General features: G+C 37.6%; 3 protein-coding genes across 15 annotated transcripts; 1 reads left to right on the top strand and 2 right to left on the bottom strand.

Moving 5' to 3' along the window:
• Window positions 1–258: 258 nt before the first annotated feature.
• Window positions 259–3,291, bottom strand: LOC113697950 (uncharacterized). Of its 4 annotated transcripts, none has more exons than XM_027217577.2 (9): window positions 3,181–3,291; window positions 2,974–3,083; window positions 2,213–2,363; window positions 2,005–2,124; window positions 1,854–1,897; window positions 1,634–1,759; window positions 946–1,030; window positions 759–815; window positions 259–664 (listed from the first exon to the last, which is right to left on the bottom strand). In XM_027217577.2, exons 2-9 carry the CDS (start codon window positions 3,024–3,026, stop codon window positions 578–580), a joined length of 723 nt encoding a protein of 240 aa, XP_027073378.1. In that variant the 5' UTR covers window positions 3,027–3,083; window positions 3,181–3,291; the 3' UTR covers window positions 259–577. The 4 variants fall into 4 exon arrangements, with proteins under 4 accessions (XP_027073378.1, XP_027073377.1, XP_071913233.1 ...); XM_027217576.2 differs by having other exon boundaries at window positions 2,213–2,366; window positions 3,181–3,289; XM_072057132.1 differs by lacking the exon at window positions 3,181–3,291 and having other exon boundaries at window positions 2,213–2,366; window positions 2,974–3,169.
• A 384-nt stretch (window positions 3,292–3,675) lies between these two features.
• Window positions 3,676–8,606, top strand: LOC113699011 (ultraviolet-B receptor UVR8). Of its 2 annotated transcripts, XM_027219034.2 has the most exons (9): window positions 3,684–3,930; window positions 4,210–4,506; window positions 5,257–5,450; window positions 5,523–5,570; window positions 5,655–5,727; window positions 5,992–6,163; window positions 7,149–7,580; window positions 7,668–7,859; window positions 8,209–8,606. In XM_027219034.2, the coding sequence occupies exons 2-9, from the start codon at window positions 4,254–4,256 to the stop codon at window positions 8,270–8,272; spliced, it is 1,428 nt and encodes a 475-aa protein (XP_027074835.1). In that variant the 5' UTR covers window positions 3,684–3,930; window positions 4,210–4,253; the 3' UTR covers window positions 8,273–8,606. The 2 variants fall into 2 exon arrangements, with proteins under 2 accessions (XP_027074836.1, XP_027074835.1); XM_027219035.2 differs by lacking the exon at window positions 8,209–8,606 and having other exon boundaries at window positions 3,676–3,930; window positions 7,676–7,852.
• Window positions 8,481–17,221, bottom strand: LOC113699012 (truncated transcription factor CAULIFLOWER A). Of its 9 annotated transcripts, none has more exons than XM_072057126.1 (9): window positions 16,846–17,211; window positions 16,533–16,753; window positions 11,029–11,107; window positions 10,330–10,394; window positions 10,154–10,253; window positions 10,013–10,054; window positions 9,815–9,917; window positions 9,556–9,671; window positions 8,481–8,863 (listed from the first exon to the last, which is right to left on the bottom strand). In XM_072057126.1, the coding sequence occupies exons 2-9, from the start codon at window positions 16,715–16,717 to the stop codon at window positions 8,684–8,686; spliced, it is 870 nt and encodes a 289-aa protein (XP_071913227.1). In that variant the 5' UTR covers window positions 16,718–16,753; window positions 16,846–17,211; the 3' UTR covers window positions 8,481–8,683. The 9 variants fall into 9 exon arrangements, with proteins under 9 accessions (XP_071913227.1, XP_071913228.1, XP_071913229.1 ...); XM_072057127.1 differs by having other exon boundaries at window positions 16,533–16,747; XM_072057128.1 differs by having other exon boundaries at window positions 16,533–16,747; window positions 16,955–17,211.
• Between the last annotated feature and the right edge of the window lie 1,039 nt (window positions 17,222–18,260).

The raw sequence follows: 18,260 nt of genomic DNA, 5'->3' as shown, positions 1-18,260 counted from the left end.
ACCAAAGAAGTTCTTGTCCCCTAGAGCTTCCTCTTCAACAACTTTCAGTACGTGAAGCGCTTGTTTTGCTGCTTCTTTTTTGCCAGCTAGGAAAAACGGGAGCAACCAGTGCTTCGTCCTTAAATGATTCGTTGCATTTTAATATCCTGGGAAGTTAATCAACCTAATAAAGTGTTATTTTATTATTTTTAAGATTAACAAGCCAGGAGATCAGATTCATAGGCCTATTTCTGACAGATACTCAAAAAAGTTGTACCGTCAGCGAGAATCAAAAGGTCTTTCTATTGAGTATGGTCGAGGCAAAAATATACTGATGTTTACAATTTCTTGTCCATATTATCATTTCTGAAATCCACAGAATATCTATGACATGGTAAAAGATACTCGCAAATTTACGTGAAAGGTGATGATGCTATCACGAGTAAACATGACTGATACTGCCTTTATTCTCACTCTTGACCTTCAATATAAAGGCACACCAACGAGGAAGGAGAGGTGATAAAGCATATATTTTTGGTAGGACGTTGGCGGCATTGGCAGTACTCAGATCAAGGAACAACATGAAGTTTGTCTTGAACTAGGAGGCATCAGCAGCAGCCATTTGAAAAGCTCTGAGAAAGCTCTCAGGAGGTTGGCCACCACTCAGCTGATACTTCCCATTGATCTGCCACAAAGGATTTTACAGTGAGACCCTTTATCATCAAATTTTTTTGGGGTTGAACTCTGTTATAGAGTTGAACACGGAAATGATCACTTACCACATAATGTGGAACTCCTGAGATATTTGCTGAGAACTGATGAAGCTCTTCATTAACCTTGAGTTGGCCAAAATGTGCACGTCTGTTAGTCATATGACTCCAAACAAACAAGAGAAGTAAAATTGCAGTGATGGCTGTTTCTTGTGCTGCAATTTTGGGATTTGATATCTTTAATGGAAGAATATACCTCCTTTAGTCCTTTATTTGGATCCTCAAGAAACTCGGCTGCTCCTTCTACCCCGACCTTTCTTGCAGACTCTAAAAGGAATTCCCTTCAAGATACGACAAAGAACGTACAGTCAATTCATCAATCAATAGAAATATTTCAATACTGGCAACACTTTTATCGTAAATGGGCTATGATCACATTTACATGATATAGATTGTTGTACACCAAACAAATCACTATCCAGTTTCCCAATTCAATGACAGATCAAACTTATTATGTTTGTTACCAAGTACTAGGTCTTATAATTCCGTTCTTTACAGATCTAACTTTTGTTTCACGTCTAACATGTTCATGCGCAAACAGCTGAAGGTGATGCAGATTGCACCATCAATATCATGAGGAGGCAGCTAGTCAAAAAACAATAATCTGATGTAGGTAAAATGAAGATCGTTATTCCTAATCTGCCTCTTTCTAAAAGTAATAGGCTTAGTTTGTCCTATTGACAGCAGCCACTGATCAAGAAATGTTGCTTCGTTTTCAGAGGGCTCAGACAAATCACAATCAACTTTCTTTGAGCATTTCATAGTGAAACACAAAACTATAAAATAGACAAGACCGCTCCTATTCAGTTCCGAATAGCTAAACACACAAAATCACAGCTGAACAAGGGATGAACACCGATCAAAGTAGGAAGATCTGTACTTGCCTGTCACCTATATACTTCCCTTGAGTAAAGTAACCAATGAAAAGCTCCTCAGCAAGCTTATGTTGCTCCTCAAGCCCCTGCTGTCCAGCAAGGTACAAGAGCCTGTGGCTGTCCAGGGTATTTCCCCTGCATTTTAGAAACATATTACTCCCATCCTCCAAGAATCGTCCAATTCTGCTGCTGTGAAATAGATTGCATGGCAGTCGTTAATGAAACTTACGTAAGTCCAGACATGTCATAATCCATCCCAAGACCCTTAAAGATCTGCATATGCATTGTGGTCATTGCAACTTATACTGGTTATTGTACTTAATACACTAGTGCACGAAGCAGATTATCAAACAAGACATAGGAAAGTGGAGCAAGGGAACCTCAGTCATCCTGGTCACAATTTGCTCCGATCGAGATCCAAATTTGTTCGTGTAGAACTCTTTCTTATTAACACCCTCCTTAGGAGCAGAAGGATTTAGAAAGAATGGGTGCCACTTAATCTGCAATTTCGAAATTTGTAAATTAATACAATATGCTTAAGGTAAGAGGCGTGACAAAATGTTCAAAGATGACGATAGAAAGTAGAACCTTGAAGTCGTACTGATCTTGTGAAGAAGCAATCGCCTTATCAAGATTCTTTTTCCCCACAAAGCACCAGGGGCATACCGTGTCAGAACTGATATCAACTTGGACAAGCCTTTTTCCACCACTGCTACCCGCTGATTGAGCCATTAGCCTGCTGCTGCAATATTATCCAAAACTAGTCCTTAGCCATTTCGGTTACTCTAAACTTGTACAGAGGTAGAACAAGTGATAATTTTGCAACAGAGAACTGAATATGTGGCTGGAGTATACTCCATAACTTGGTAAATATGAAGAAAATCTAATTAAAAATGGATGCTGCACTCATCTATTAAGGGAAAAAACTATGGACTGTGAGAAGAGATCCTCCGTTCACTTTGGAGATAAAATACAGTCTAAATTTTCACTGCCGCTCAGTAATCCAAACAATTTGCATTTCCCAATACCCAACCCCCACAGAGAGAGAGAGAGAGAGAGAGGCCAAAAAAAAAAAAAAAAAGCCCCGAAGGTGAAAATAATTGATTAACCAATAATTATGAGCAATAAGTCAAATTTGAAGAACAGGTCCCCAGTCCCCGAAAAGCATGAAGAGATGGAGGTAAGCAATTAAAAAGCTAGTCCATTTTGCACAATCCAAACTTACAAATGACTAAATTTGCATGAGAAAATAAAGAAAAGACCCTTTAGATTATGAGCTTAGTCAACAAATTCATACACAAGGGATGAATCAAATCAAAGATAACAAGAGGTTTTTCAAGAAAACTAACCCGGAAGAGAAGATCGCTGGAATTTGGAAGCTGCGGAGACTCACCAATCGCATGAATTCTCAGACCTCAGTCCCTTGCTGCACTTTTGTACTTCTGTTTCTACACCACACCTATTAGGAAACCAAACAATCATTTCGTTTCATTTCCTGAGGAACAAACAGAGAAAAAGAAAAAGAAGAAAGAGAAAGGTGGTGGCGATGCTGTTACTTGTCGTCTCCCAACTACCGTTCACTTCTGGACAAAAAGAACTTTGTAAATTGTACTCATCCTTCGATTATTCAAAAGTCCAAATCAATTTGTTACTTTTTTTTTTTTTTTTTTGTACATGACTATTGTTGTGTATTTTGACTTTTTTTTGAAGTAAATGCTTATCATTTAGATAAAATAAAAATAAAAATTTTTGAATAACATTTTATTACTCCATATCAAAAATTCGGTTTGCATTGCGGATGTCTTAGATATTGACAAAGTCAACAATGAGATAATATTTTATTTATGCATTTCCTCAAACTTAATGTCGATGAGTCAATTAATTTTAGATACTATCAACCTTCAAAGACCACTGAAGAATATACTAAAGAAAAACTTTAAGCAAGTTTTTTTAAATTAAAAAAAAAAAGACAAAAAGAAAAAGTATAAGATAAATACCTTTTCGTAAACCTAACTCCTACTTTGAACAACATATGAAACATTTTTTTCCACGAAAAATATTCAACATATGCGTAATTTATTGCAGGGATCTAGGTCAGGCAGGGGCAGTTACAACTGGTATAGACTCTAGATACACGTGGCCGGACAGCGACTATTTCTTTCCATCCCCGGAGCATTTGGAGTTTGGAGCCACGCCTGCATCATTTTAGTTCCGCTCTTACCCAATCGTTTTCTCTCCGCAAATAATTTGCCAACCCCAAATACTAAAAGAGCTTAGCAAATCAGAAGTCCTGTATTTTTTCCCAGGTACAAGTTTTCTGCCCAACGTTCAAGACTTCCACTTTTCCCCTCCCTTTTTTTATTCGTCTTCATTTCCCTGCATGCTAGGCCAGCATTTTGTCTCTATTTTTTTTTTTTTTTTTACTTTCCTTAAGCTTATGAGTTTAATCCAATCCACTTTTCGGTGGTCAAGACAAGTCTGTAATCCGAATTTAAGAACCTTCTCTCTCTCTCTCTCTCTTTTTTTTTTTTGCTTGTTTGAGGTTAGTAAAAATGTTGACTTTCTTGGTTTTTTTGGATTATCAGCTATTCTTTAGTATCTAGGATTTCGGTCAATTGCTGAATTTCTAATGGATATTGATGAGATTTTTGGGGAATCACGGCCGGTGAGTCTTCCGACCAAGAGTGCTGTATATGTTTGGGGCTATAATCAATCGGGTCAAACGGGTCGAAAGGGCAGAGAGAGGAACATGAGGATCCCAAGACAGCTACCGCCGGATCTCTTTGGATGCCCGGCTGGAGGGAATTCCAGGTGGTTGGATATAGCATGTGGACGAGAGCACACAGCTGCAGTAGCCTCCGATGGATCACTTTTCACCTGGGGTTCGGTCCCTTTCCATTCACTCATGCGTTATTACATTTGTTTTTGTTTTTATTATTAGTCTTCACTCTGTTCTATATTTTGAATTGTTCCACAAGGTTGAGTGCGAATGTGACGAAGAATTTGTTTCCCCCTCTTCCGCGTTTTATAGTGTTTGACTCTTAGAAAAGTTATGATTTTTAGGCAAATGCAGAGTCATTTATACCTTGAAATGGTCAGAAAAAAGGTTTATTGCTTCTGTTTTAGAGCTTCTTTTTTTTCCTCGTTTTAACAAGTGATACGTTGATTAATTCTGTTGTCAGTTGCTAGTCTTGGTGTCCTCTTGACTTGAGCGTGATTTCTATTTTAAGTCTTCTATCCTGATCCTTGATTGGGAATGGTCCTCTTTGAAGCTTCTTCCAGTAAAGACTGGATATGGGGGCACCAAGCCGCCTCCTAGCTCTCCTGGCTGGCTCTCTCTCTCTCTCAATATTGGTGCACCAAGCATTCGTAACTTTGAACTGATGGCTGTCCACGCGATGCATTTAATGTATATCATATTACTGCAATTTGGAACCTTGACTTTGCAAATCTAGGTTGAAGTACAATTACTTTTGTTGAGACTTGAGCAAGATCGTGCTACTGGTTCTGTCTTGATTTTGATCTTTTTTTTTTTTTCAACTACCCTCCTGCATCCAAGATTTCAAAGGGAGATCTTTCAAGTGTCTATATTGCATTTTGAAGATAATCCTGCCTTCTATGATTCCAAACAGGGGCCAATGATTTTGGTCAGCTGGGGGATGGAACTGAAACAGGTAGAAAACACCCTCAGAAAGTAAGGCAACTGCAATCTGAATTTGTGGTATCAGTGTCTTGTGGTGCACATTGCACTGCAACCATTGCAGAACCACGGCAAAATGATGGAACCATGTCAGTGAGAAGACTTTGGGTTTGGGGACAGAACCAGGTTATGCTCGTTACTTTTTAACCTCTTTGTCTTTTCTGGGTACTGTTTATAACTCTTTTTTTTTCCTTGCAGGGTTCTAATTATCCACGGCTATATTGGGGAGATTTTGCTCCAAATACGGTATTGACCTTACAATTGAACAGTTTTTTCTGCTCACTTTTTATGTAGCCTGAAATTTTCTATCTTGCATTTTTCGTTTTCCAGATTATTCGCCAAGTTTCTTGTGGAGCTGTTCATGTTGTTGCTTTATCGGAAGAGGGCCTGCTACAAGCATGGGGTATACTGTGTAGCATTAGTGCCATAATTTAATAGAATGTTTCATGTGTTTCTGTTAACTTGGATCTCCTGTCTACCTGATTTCTTGTCTAATAGTTATGATGAGCTCATGTATTTGCTGATTAAGTTTCCTTATCTTACATTAACTAGTGTGTACTGTTTATTATATATTGGTCATGCAAGAATAGAGATGGAAACCATGTATTCTAACTGCACGGCGATATCATTTATTAATTAGAATTTTGTAACTGCTCTGGCAAACCAGGCTATAATGAATATGGTCAGCTTGGGAGAGGTGTTACCTGTGAAGGCCTTCAGGGGGCTCGTGTAATTAAAGGGTATGCTAAGTTCCTTGACGATGCCCCTGAACTTGTGAAGATTGTCCAAGTGTCATGCGGGGAGTACCACACAGCTGCTATATCGGAGGATGGAGAGGTGTAAGTGTTTCATGGGATCTTTTTGGTGGAGAAAGTTCATTATTAAGCATCAGAATTGTGGTTATCCCCATGGCACGTGTGAGATTAAGTGGATGTCTTGGGAAGAGATTATGATCATCCAGCATAGTTGTGAGATGGGATTACAGTCAAACTTGGAGACCTTAAAGTTGACCTATGTGTCCCTTTAGCTCTGTGAGGCTTGTGCATCTGATACTTGAAACTCACCTCATTTCTTGTCTTGGTTCACCTGTTAAATTTAATAATGTGAAGCTAATATCCGTTCAGTCACTTGATATTCACTAGAATAGGTAGGAAAACAACATAATGGGTCAATGAAAATAATACTGCAGAATAAAAATTGCAAAATGAGAATATGAAAATATATGGTAAAAGGCAAAAAGGTTTAGCAGACGTGTCAACATAAAATGGTAGTCTGTCAGTTATGGTTGTTCAAAATTTTAAATACTGTGTTGCAGGGCCTTTCTCAATGACATGTTAAATTACTCTTGCTTCTTTGAAACATGTTTACATGTATTTGTGCGTTTGTTCTTTTTCCTATTCATTATGGATCTGTCTTTCTCTGATTTAGCGATTTTTTTTGCTCGAAGTAGCTTCATTTCTCTACAAAACATTGAGGTATGCCTTTGCCATCTCCTATATAATATTTGGGTTAAGATGAAATTAAATTGGTAGAAGCATGTAGGAAATTTCATGTTTTCGTTACTAATATAGGACTTAATTGCATGTGCTATTTTAAACATCTACAGGTAATATCCCTATATTGTGAAAGGTCATCCCAAAAATCATGGATGAATTAGAGTTGAATTTTTAACCCATGCAAACAATTACACCAATGATGTTGCAACTTTTCAAACCACACCACTCTGTGATAACAGAGAAGATGAGATCTCTGTTGTAGTGCAAATGGTTTCTTATGATGCTGTTACTTTTGTGTGATCGGAATCATGTGGCTATCTTACTACAGCTATACTTGGGGACTGGGAAGTATGGGCCAGCTTGGGCATTCTTCCCTTCAATCTGGTGACAAGGAATTATTACCTAGGCGTGTTGTTGCTCTTGATGGAATATTTATCAAAGATATTGCCTGCGGGGGTGTGCACACATGTGCCTTGACTGCTAATGGGGCTCTATATGCTTGGGGTGGAGGTCAAGCTGGGCAATTGGGCCTCGGGCCCCAAACTGAATTTTTTTCTTGCGTGCCCAATGAATCTGAAGTAATGCTGCGCAATTTGCCTGTTTTGGTGATTCCAACTGGTGTGCAACTCGTTGCCTGTGGATATTCGCACACTCTTGTTTCTACTAGAGATGGAAGAATTCATGGATGGGGTTACAATAGCTATGGTCAGGCAGCTAATGAGAAATCTACATATGCTTGGTTTCCGTCTCCTGTAGATTGGTATGTCCAATAGCGTCACTGGATGAGTATTGATAATTTATTGGAGGAGAAAAAAAAAACGCTAGTCTAATAAACAACACAATGTAGGTGTGTAGGTGAAGTGCGGAAGTTGGCAGCTGGTGGTGGCCATTCTGCAGTATTGACAGATGCTTGTTCCCTGAAGGAGCTGTGCGAGTTTAGGCTTGCAGACTGCGTGACTCTGTCAAATGCTTCCAAGATTGAGGATGTTGCTTCAAGAACTGGATCAGATGCCTTAGCTCGACTTTGTGAAAGATTACGGTATGTGTATATAAAGGTTCTTTGTGCATCAGTTGCGGGACATTCTTTACTTTTTTTTTTTTGAACTGGATGTATGTGACTCATATGTCTCTGCAAGGACTTATGATCCTGTACCTCTTTTGTTCTGATGTATAAACATTCTGGAGGAATTTAGTGTAGTTAGTTTGGGTGGCGATGGCATCTTAGTTATGTGTCGGTATATACTCCATAAATGTTCAACATCTTGCAGCAGTTCATCCTGCAATTGTTTTCTGCTGTGCAACTTATCATAAATCCTCCTAGTTGTGATTAAGTGTCTCCATCTGATCGTAGAAAAAGCTTAATGCCAGCCATTGGTTTGCTTATGCAGGGCACATCGGTGCGGTGCTGGTGAATGCAACTATGATAACGATGATGATGAATTTGGTGGATGAATGTACCGTGCCAAATGATGCAAAGACGTGCAACTTTTACTGGTCTTTCGAAGGGATGTGAAGAAACAATGGGAAGATGACAATTGTTGTAACAGGCGCCAATAGCAAGTAGATTCAGGAAAATACCACTTTGCCTTTTTAGCCTAACTTATTGCTCCTAGATAGATTCTGATATATAGGAGAAATGCTAGTGAGGAGGACATTGACATTTAGACGAAGGGAAAGGAAGCATTCATTCACAATAGGCTCAATCTTACATCTCATTCTTATATGTGTCCACAATAAAGCTTTTCTAAGCACACTTGATAAAATAATACTACTCAAGTTACAAGTATGAATTGGAATCGATAAATGGAGACAATAGACCCCCATTTATTTTATTATTTTTATTCTTTGAGAGCTGATGACTGTTTAGTCGACGACAGTTTGGCCCCCATCATCCTCCCCGGATTCAGAGCGAATTACATTTCCTCTCCGTATCAACTCATGCGACGAACCAGCCAAGGCGGCGGCGGCGGCGGCGGCATGAGCGTGTTCTTGCCTCTCCTTCCATCCTCCTCGCCTGTGGGTCCTCTTACCTGGAAAGGACCACTACACAGGAAGACTGCTGTCACAACAAATATATGTCCGTAGTTACATTAAGGGCTGCTAATAAAATGCTAATCCCACAGGGTCTGATCTGTTGATGTTTTGGTATTGTTGTTCAATTTCTTTTGAAATCACGGAGGAAGACACTTCTTTGGTGGCGGTTGTCTTGTTTATGGGTGAATATATCCGTCAATTTTTCAAAAGACAAAAATACAATTTATAAAATAAATATTTTTTTTTAAAAAAAAAAACATAAAATATCCTTCTTCTGACACTGATATTTTTAATACTTTGATCACTTGTCCAACTCTGCTCATTTTATTCCTTTTCTCCTTTTTTTTTTTTTTTTTTGGCTGTGTATGATATTTACCTTAATATCAAAAGGATATTTTGTATTTTTCTTTTGGCATTTTTTATGCAATAGTTGTCAGACACGTGACTATCATGTGTAGCAATTTGAAAAAAACTGTCAAGTGTACTCAAAAGTTAAAAGTTGGGATACCAAATTTATTTTTATCCAAAATTTGAAAACTAAAATTTGAATTTTCTCTTTTCAAAAAATATAATAAAATAAAAAGCTAGCCTCTTAAATCCTGGAGGGCTTGCAGCCTAGCCTCCTCCATGGTTGTCAGCAATACACGTGGTGTATGTTTGCACAGAATATTGAAAGAGAGTCTCTGAGATTATAGTTATACCCAGCTGCCAAGGATGGGACGGGCACCGAGCCTGGAGCAGGCTCGGATAGTACGAGGGCCGAGGAGCGTTGAATCAAGTGCAAGCGCTCCATGACTATCTTGTCGTTTTCCTTGATCTGTGTGAGTTTGAGTAAGAGAAAATGAAACGGTAGTGAAAAAAAAAAGGAAAATCATGCACCCAAAATGCGTGATAATATATATATATATATATATATATATATATATATATATATATATATATTTAATCTATCAAATCTACCTGCTTTGCCAACAAGCTGTTTTGCTCCTGCAATGTTTTCTCCTGTAACGAAAGGAAAACCCACATCATCAGCTATGCTTTTCACGAAGTCCTGATCGACCAGCTACTTTGAATATAGGGTGGTTAATCTTGCAGGCAACAATGCTCGTGCATGTCAACCGAAACAGATCAGCGGCGGCAAGGGCCAGTGAAGTTTACCTTCTTCCGAAGCTCAGCGATGGACTCGTGCATGACTTGATTCTGCATGCATGTGCAAGTAGCACGACTGAGTCGAATGTCTCCAAGAAGAACATGAAAAGAGTGGAAGGAAACGGTGAAAAAAGCATTCACTTTTCTTACCTTCCTGGTACGTATTCGCCTCAGAGCAGCGTCCAGCTGTTGCTCCAAAGTCTGAAGCTCCCTCAGGCTTAGGGAATCCAGATCCTCCCCAACATAATGCCTGCAGCAGAAGAGCTAGAATTTTCATTTAAGTTCCTAATATGCATGAAAAGACGAGGGTATTCTGTGTTGTATACTTTATGTTTCTCTGCAGAAGTTCAATCCTAGACACGAGCTTAGGGTGCTCCAGAGACCAATTATCCTGCACACAACCCAAAGAAACACGAGTTCAAGACCTCGCGCAAATAAAATGGAAGCAAGGAATTCAGGTTTTAGTCCCAGAACCATCCGACATATATCAACTTTAGGGGTTCTTATAATCAATTCCATTCATCCTATCTATACAAACTGGTAAATTTGGAGGAGAAAACAAAGTTTTGGGCAAGAGACTTGCAGCATACCGGAGTTTTTCAGGCGTAAGGAAAAATTATGTCCAGCACAGGATGGCTAATATTTAGAGTGCAAAAGAAACACGGCGGTCAAGAATAACAAGAAGAAGAGGCATTTTATTCGATGGTCCTAATCTCATTGACTTCCCCGGTAGATTTGCTTCACATACACATGGATCCGGCAAATTTTAGTTACATACTCTTCTTTACCCTATGTACAAGCAACCATCTTATATCCAGCCCTCAAGCAAACATTTGATACTTTCAGTACTTCAAACAAGGTACATTTGAATGAAAATTTTAAGAAAGAATGTCTTCTGCAATATTTACAGACTCCTTAACACATTCGTTGTCCCGCAGTTTACACATATAGCAGGACGGCATTGCAAGCCCAGAAAATACAGACAAAATAAGATAAATAGAGGATTGAAGGATTGGCCAGCGTACCTGTTGTCCAGGGCCAGAGCCACTGAGTCTTTTCTCAGCGTACGAGTATCTTTCATATCTTTCCAAAATCCTCTCCATACTAACAAATGATGAACAAACCCGAAGTGAATGTATGTAATTGTTTTGTTTGCTTCTCCATCTCAAAGGACAAGCAAAGATATGTGTTTCAGGTGAGACGGCGGAAAACTGACATTCATTGCCTGCCTATATATTGCCGTTAGTGTGATGCATGTCAAAGACAAAAATTTGTTGGCAAAGCAAAAGGCAGAATGTAATTTTTACTGGGAGACTATCAAATATTGGTAAAACCATAACACATTGATACAAGATTGTTGATGTTGAATTTTCAACACCAAAAGGCAAACCCAATATGATTAATCTTTGCTCGTGCTGACAATCAATATTAGGAAAGAAGTAAAAAAAATATTATTATTGTAACATAATTTGATAATGATCACGAAGGAGGGCTCGTGTTCTATGATTGATGGCACGAACAATCATGGCTGAAATCCCAGTTTTTCTGCAAGCTGTGAGCATATGAATTGATAATGCTAATAGAACACGAGTACAATAGCTTCACTAGTCTCACAAGGCACCAGTTTCTACAAATAAGTTGGCTGAAAAGGTGGCATAAATCCTCTGGTTTCTCATATGAAGCTATGTATCATTGACAATAAATGAAAACTAAAACCAGACATGGCTAGCTGGTTATCACTATCCTTACTTAGTTGTTGTGAAAAATTAGAGCCAGGCACACTATCCTCAGACTCCAAATAATACATGATTAAAAGTAAAAAGACAGTAATACATGATTAGTCAAAACTCAAAACATTTTCATTAAATAATCATAATCTCCAGATTTAGAGGTTTGACTTGAGGACCACCTCCAACTTGAAGCCATTTGCAGAAAAAATGACATAGTGAAAAAGGGAATTAAGAAAACCAAAAAAAAAAAAAAGGACTTGTTAAAAAATCAAAGACCAGAATCGAAGCAAAACACTAACAAGGAAATGAAGGTTTGATTTCATATCAGATCAAAATCTTCAATATGAGCCAAAAATTATATTTGATTGAGTGTACCTCACTAATGATGGTTAATTGGTTATACATGATCTTTGTAAGATGATACTAGTTTATGAACCAACCCAAAAAGCATTCATTTCTCGAGAATAGTTGCCAGAAACCTTTTGGTGGTATTACTGCCTAGCGTCAGTTCTGTGAGAATGCCATGCAACCTGGAACATTGGAATGATGTCCCTTACAAGTAGAGGTTAAAATTTAATACATCAAATGCCAACATAGTAGTTGAACTATACCAAAAACTACTCAAGAAATGTTCATCTGTTATGAAAGTGAGAAGAATTTATAGGCTCTAATAAATACAAGCAAAACAGTTGTATTAGCTTAAGAAACGTACAATTGTTTTCTCTAAGAATGGTCAAGATAGATGTGAACCTTTCGCAATTCCAAGTCATTGACACCTAAAGGCTACTTTTTCAGAGTCGTGGGGAAATACCAATTAGGTTATAACCAGTCCATCCCTTCTTATCCCCTGGATATACTCATGAGACAGTAATTTTGTGTGTTTTTTTTCTTTTAATAAGGGAACCGACAGCTGCTACTCGAGAGTGCGCTGAGAAAACCCCACCTCGTGCACTAATTTCGTGTTCTTTGTCAATTTCATTAAGATGTTGCCAACCTTTTCAGTTTGATATCAGTTAATTAGGACTTGCCAATCATGATCTGGTTCCTTGTGTGTTCAAAAGTACTGTACGCTAAATCTTCTAGTGTTTAAGAACCTAGGTTTTCCAAATTCCTTTTGAGGTTAAAAACTTAAGGGGTTGAAAAAAAGAAAAAAAAAACTTAACTGTTGCATTGGCACTTGAAGAAGCTCATGTCAAATGATTTTCCATTTCAAACGGACTGATAAGTGAAATATCTGTCCTCATTTATCAGCAAAGTTTAGCTAAATTCTTGCATTCTTCTTGCTCACAACTATAGCTATAAATTCTTTTGTCATTATATAGTTGGATGAAAATTTAATTAACAAATACGCTCGGCCAAAGAAAAAATAAATCAATTAAATTAAATATTTTTTTGTTTTTGAAATATCCTTTTTCATTTCTATGCAATTGACTAACAATTGAACTTTTCCTTACCTTTGTTTTTATTCATTAATTCAAACAATACTTTGTGTGTGCTATTTTCCTTTCTTAATTAATCCAAAATAGATGAATGTAAATCACTTTCCTCTACTCTCATTTCCTTTTCTTTTTTTTATCCCTGCTAGTATCTTTTCCTTTGCTTCAATCCAAACCGTACGTACTTTCCAATATATCCATAAGAATTATATCCACATAAAACAAAATTTCATTCTTCCAAGTCCTATATCTCGCATTTTAGAATTTCTAGAACTAAGTAACAAAGTTTAGGCAACAAAAGATAACTTTTTTTTTTTCAGAAAATCCAATTGATAATTTGTGAGGGAATGAGCTCTTGAAGTTCTAAAATTGCTAGAGTTGTTTGATTTCCTTTTGTTATGGTAGTTTGCTTTTTGTTAGACAAGCTAAATCTGTTCAATGAAAACTAGAATAAATTGATACTAGCTGTGGGGGAAACAAGGGACTGAAATTAACCATTCCAAGAGCTTCTGCTTTTTTAATGATAGAAAAGCCAATTATTAATAATTTTTTTAAAAGAAAAAGGAGCTATTTTCCAAATTCAAGTCTTGGCTTAAAATATAGTCTAAATTTAAACCACAAAAGCGACTATGAACACCTCAAAACCTCTTTTTGGCTGAAAGAAGAGTTTAATCTTTTTAGGCAAACAAAGGTCATTGTATTCTAGGATAAGAGATCATATGTCACATAGAGAGATCAACACTCAGAAATACAAAGCTAAAAGAAAGAAGAGTTATAAGCAGCTGATCTAAACAGTAGTTGAGAATAAGTAAGCCCCAAAGATAGAGATCCTGATAGATTAAAACGTGAAAATTTGGAAGTATTATTAGCGCGTAAAAGATAAAAATAAATGTGTTTGGATTGTAAATTATTACACCTTATTTACATACACTAATTTGCTTGTATCATCAACACATTTTTCAATCATTTTTTTATCTCACATACATCATATCAAAAAAGTAAGTGCTACAATACTTTTTTTCACAAAATTATCCCAAATAATTTACAATCCAAACACAGGGTCATGACTATGATGTCATAGGATATACAGAATGACAACATTTGTTTAGCGTCATGAGGATCATTGTGGATAAATGAGCAAATGTTCTGGAGGAGCTTCAGGAGAATGAATAATACTCACAAGTGGATCAGACAGGAGTAAAAGCATATATTAAATCATAGAAATTTTATATATGCTTTTCTTTATAAATTTAGACGCATGAGAGCAATTTTGTTGATTATATAATTTGTTTTCTAGATTACTATTCACTAAAAGCTAGCTACATACATTAAAAAAAAAAAGGGTCATCAGCCCTAATTTGGGAGCAAAACAAAGAGATTTTAACTTTCACAGGGACTAGCTTAAGAGTCTTCTAAAAATTCAGATGTCCATATGGATATTAGATACAACTTCATACTTTTCCTAGAATTTTAAACCGGGATTCATTTAGTTTCAACAAGGAAAATATTAGTTTGTGAATTTCTAGACACATAAGTCAAAATAAAGCAAATTTAATCTTGGGGCATTATTATCTCTACCCTCCCCTTCTTAACCCCACGGTTGGTGTCATTTGTTTTTGGTAATCAGGAGTGTTGAAATGTGTAAAGTACTCGTAAAAAAAAAAAAAAATTTAAAGCGAACGTGCAAGTGAATTCAGTTACTCTCCATTGTTTCATAACCAAGAACCTCTTTTTTTCTTTTCTTGGTGGGCAGTCTTGCTATCCTGTTATCTTCGGTTCAGTTAGACTTGTTTACTCGAGTCTTACACACCCTATATATCCTTCAGGTTCTCTACATCTTGGATGTCAAAAATAGACGAAGCTGAAATAGGCTTCTTCCCTACTGATTATACAATTATGTTGCAAAATTCTTGATGATCTAGTAACCAGCAAACAAGCCTAGTTGATGTATACACGTACACATGGATGCCTAGCTCCTGAAAACATTTCAATTGATGCCGCTGAAACATAGAAAGACAGGGAAGTGACTTTTGATCTGTTGGAGAGTAAGATAGAAGAGTACTTCATAATGATACTATATATTGGGCTGTTGAATCATGGATGTGTCTACACGTTTTGCTCTTTGGAGGCTATATATATATATATATGATCCGACGTTGGATATGATGACGATTATGTAGGTTCGACAGTGGCAAGGGAAACAGCTTACAAGGTTCCCCAGCAGCTAAGCTAGCCTTGAGAAAAAGACCTAAAAACCGAGGATACTTTACAAATGATACTACGAAGGTTAAAAAAAAAAAAAAAGAAAGAAAGAAGAAGAAGAAAGAAAACACAAAAGTGAGTGAAGACACGAGGCTCAACTCTCAAGGCTCCTTTCCTTTGGATCAAGACCTGTTGGATCTTTCACTTCCGACAGTGCTCATATTTCCTCACAAGGTTTCACTCATACTTGAATCTGATTTAAGGTGTTTGCTAGGAGTATGCATGGAAGGAAATGCATTTATTACACTCCATAAAAAATATATGCAAAAAAGATATATATATATATATATATATATATATATATATATACATATTTTTTTGCTACCTATAAACTTGGATGATTTCTGCAGACGGACGGACTAAAACCTTAGCTTAATCAAAGAATTTTATGTCAGTAGAAGAAGTGCTCATAAATTTTTATGAGCAGCAGCAGCAGTGACCCCCCGTGATATGACCGATCATTGTCTTATTATGTTCCTGAAATTGGTTGTTTTCGATGAAAATTAAACTGGGCCATACGCCTTACGCCAGACAGATACTAGTTAATAGAGGAAGAGAACTGGATACCAGCACAAGACACGTATTTTTGTGATCAGATGAGGTCAAGGTTCTTGGAGCCAGACCAGTCAGCCAGCAGGCTGCAGTTTGGTTCGGAAAAGAAAAAGCGAAAAAAGAATAAAAGAAAAAGGAAAAAGGAAATGGTCACCAGGCACATCGAGGAAAGCTGGTGCATGGAGGTTGAGAGGTAACACAAGTAGTTGGGTGTATATGATTTGCGGAAGATCATGGAAGCTAGGAAATAGTAATTGCCACAAAACACGCAACCGTGAAGAGTGAATAGTGCAATGGAGAAAACCCAGAAATGGAAATTTTCAAAAATGTAATGCAATAGTGAAGAGTTGATTAGTGCAATGGAAAAAGCCCCGGAAAAGGGAATTTCCAGAACTGCGGAAGCAGCAAATTAGCCACACACAGGCACCCGGCCGGATGATGCAAACTGCAGTACGCGAGAATGTAAAAATGCTCCAATCAAAGCAGAGGAGAGGAAGAGAGAAGAAAGAAAATCAGGGAAACAAAGAAAAAAAGGGGAACAAGGAGCACCTTGATTCAGTGGAGTACTCGAAGAGCTTTCCTTTGGTTGAAAAGACTATCAAAGCAACTTCAGCATCACACAAGACAGAGATCTCATTTGCCTTCTTCAGCAACCCCGACCTCCTCTTGGAGAAGGTCACTTGCCTGCTTATCTTGTTCTCGATCCGCTTCAGCTGAACCCTACCTCTACCCATTATTCTTTCTTCTTCTTCAAAATCTTGATTCTGAATCTTTTAAAAATTAAAAAAAAATTAAAAAAAAAAAAAAAGAAGCTCGAGATTATATAATAGGCAAGTATAACAGTATAAAGAGCTCAAGGAACCCTAAATTTGGTAGCACTCGTGCTGCAGCTCCATTTTTCTTGAAGTACTCCTGCGAAGCAGTAACAGGAGTGATATCAAATAAAGTAGCAATGGAAGGAGGAGAGAGACCAGGTAATCTCAGGTTGCTGCTGCAGCTGCTGCTAGTGGGTAATATTTCATGTATATATATAGTGTACCAGGATTATATTGATGGTGGGATTGGTTTCTATTTTTGAGTTTGTTTTGCACACTATATAACTATATAAAGCACAGGCTCTTTCCCCATTGTGTTTGCACTTTGCCGCAGCATCAAAGAATAAATGTGCCTGTGTGTGTTTGTCCCACCTCTAAAAAATACTACTTGCTGCAAAAGATGAAACGGGGCTACAGCTATATATGGAGGAGAGAGATTAAGCAGAAGACTAAAGAAACCATTTCTGGTAATGTTAAACAATGGTGGTATTGGGGGGGCATCCGTTGTCGAGCTGCTATTGGGCTAAGTGCTCAAGGCCACAGCTTTCAATAATACTTCGTACAACCCATGAAAGCAAAGAGCAGAACTGGGTCCCCGCCCCTCAGTACTCCTATTTACACTTGTTTCCTTCTGAAACGTTGACGGCGGCCCTATGACTGCTACTCACTGCCCAGTGCTCACTGTACTACTACCGCTACGGATTTGGTCCTGTTCGGTATGCCTTCCGTCATACGAATAGAAAGTAGTATCATGATTTTGAATTTTTTTAAAACAATTTGGAAAATAAAAACACTAATCAATCTGCTATTCTTAAAAAATTAGACTCCGACGATGGAAAAATGCGAGAAAGAAAGAGTGCTGCAACTATCATCTCCTTCCCTTTACGTGCACATGCTTGTGCCATTCCTTCTTCGTCGAAGACACCTTTTCCTTTTGTTTTCTGAAAAAGGATTTAGGTAACCTTGTGGTCATCGACATAGCACAAGATACGCCCAAGCGATTATAGACTGCTCAAAAGATTTTTTTTTTAAATCGTCCACCGACATAAATAATCTTCACATCGATGCCGCAAAAGCGCTTAGATCTTTATGGGGTGAGAAGTCAAAAGATTTCAATCATCGTTTTCAATCCATTAATTGTCATTCTATGTAGTTTTTTCAAAATCAACGGACATTAAAAGTCACTAATATGGTCCAAAATTAGTTTGGTCCCCTTTGATTTCCATTGATCCGGTTGCGCTTGTTCCCTTTCCCGTGGTATAGGAATAGAAATAGGTGTAAATATAGATCGTTGACGTTTGATTAAAAAAAAAAAAAATCCTCACGTCGATATTGAGATTCAAATGCGCATCCTTTTATAACAAAATGACCGGACACACACATGATCTATGATCACACACTAATTATGCCTCACTTTCTCCTTTTTTTCCCCCATTAGAGTACACAAGTCATAGCATTGAGT

Source organism: Coffea arabica, chromosome 7c (genome assembly GCF_036785885.1).
Source record: "Coffea arabica cultivar ET-39 chromosome 7c, Coffea Arabica ET-39 HiFi, whole genome shotgun sequence".
Lineage (NCBI taxonomy): Eukaryota > Viridiplantae > Streptophyta > Magnoliopsida > Gentianales > Rubiaceae > Coffea > Coffea arabica.
This window is presented reverse-complemented; position numbering and strand designations above follow the sequence as displayed.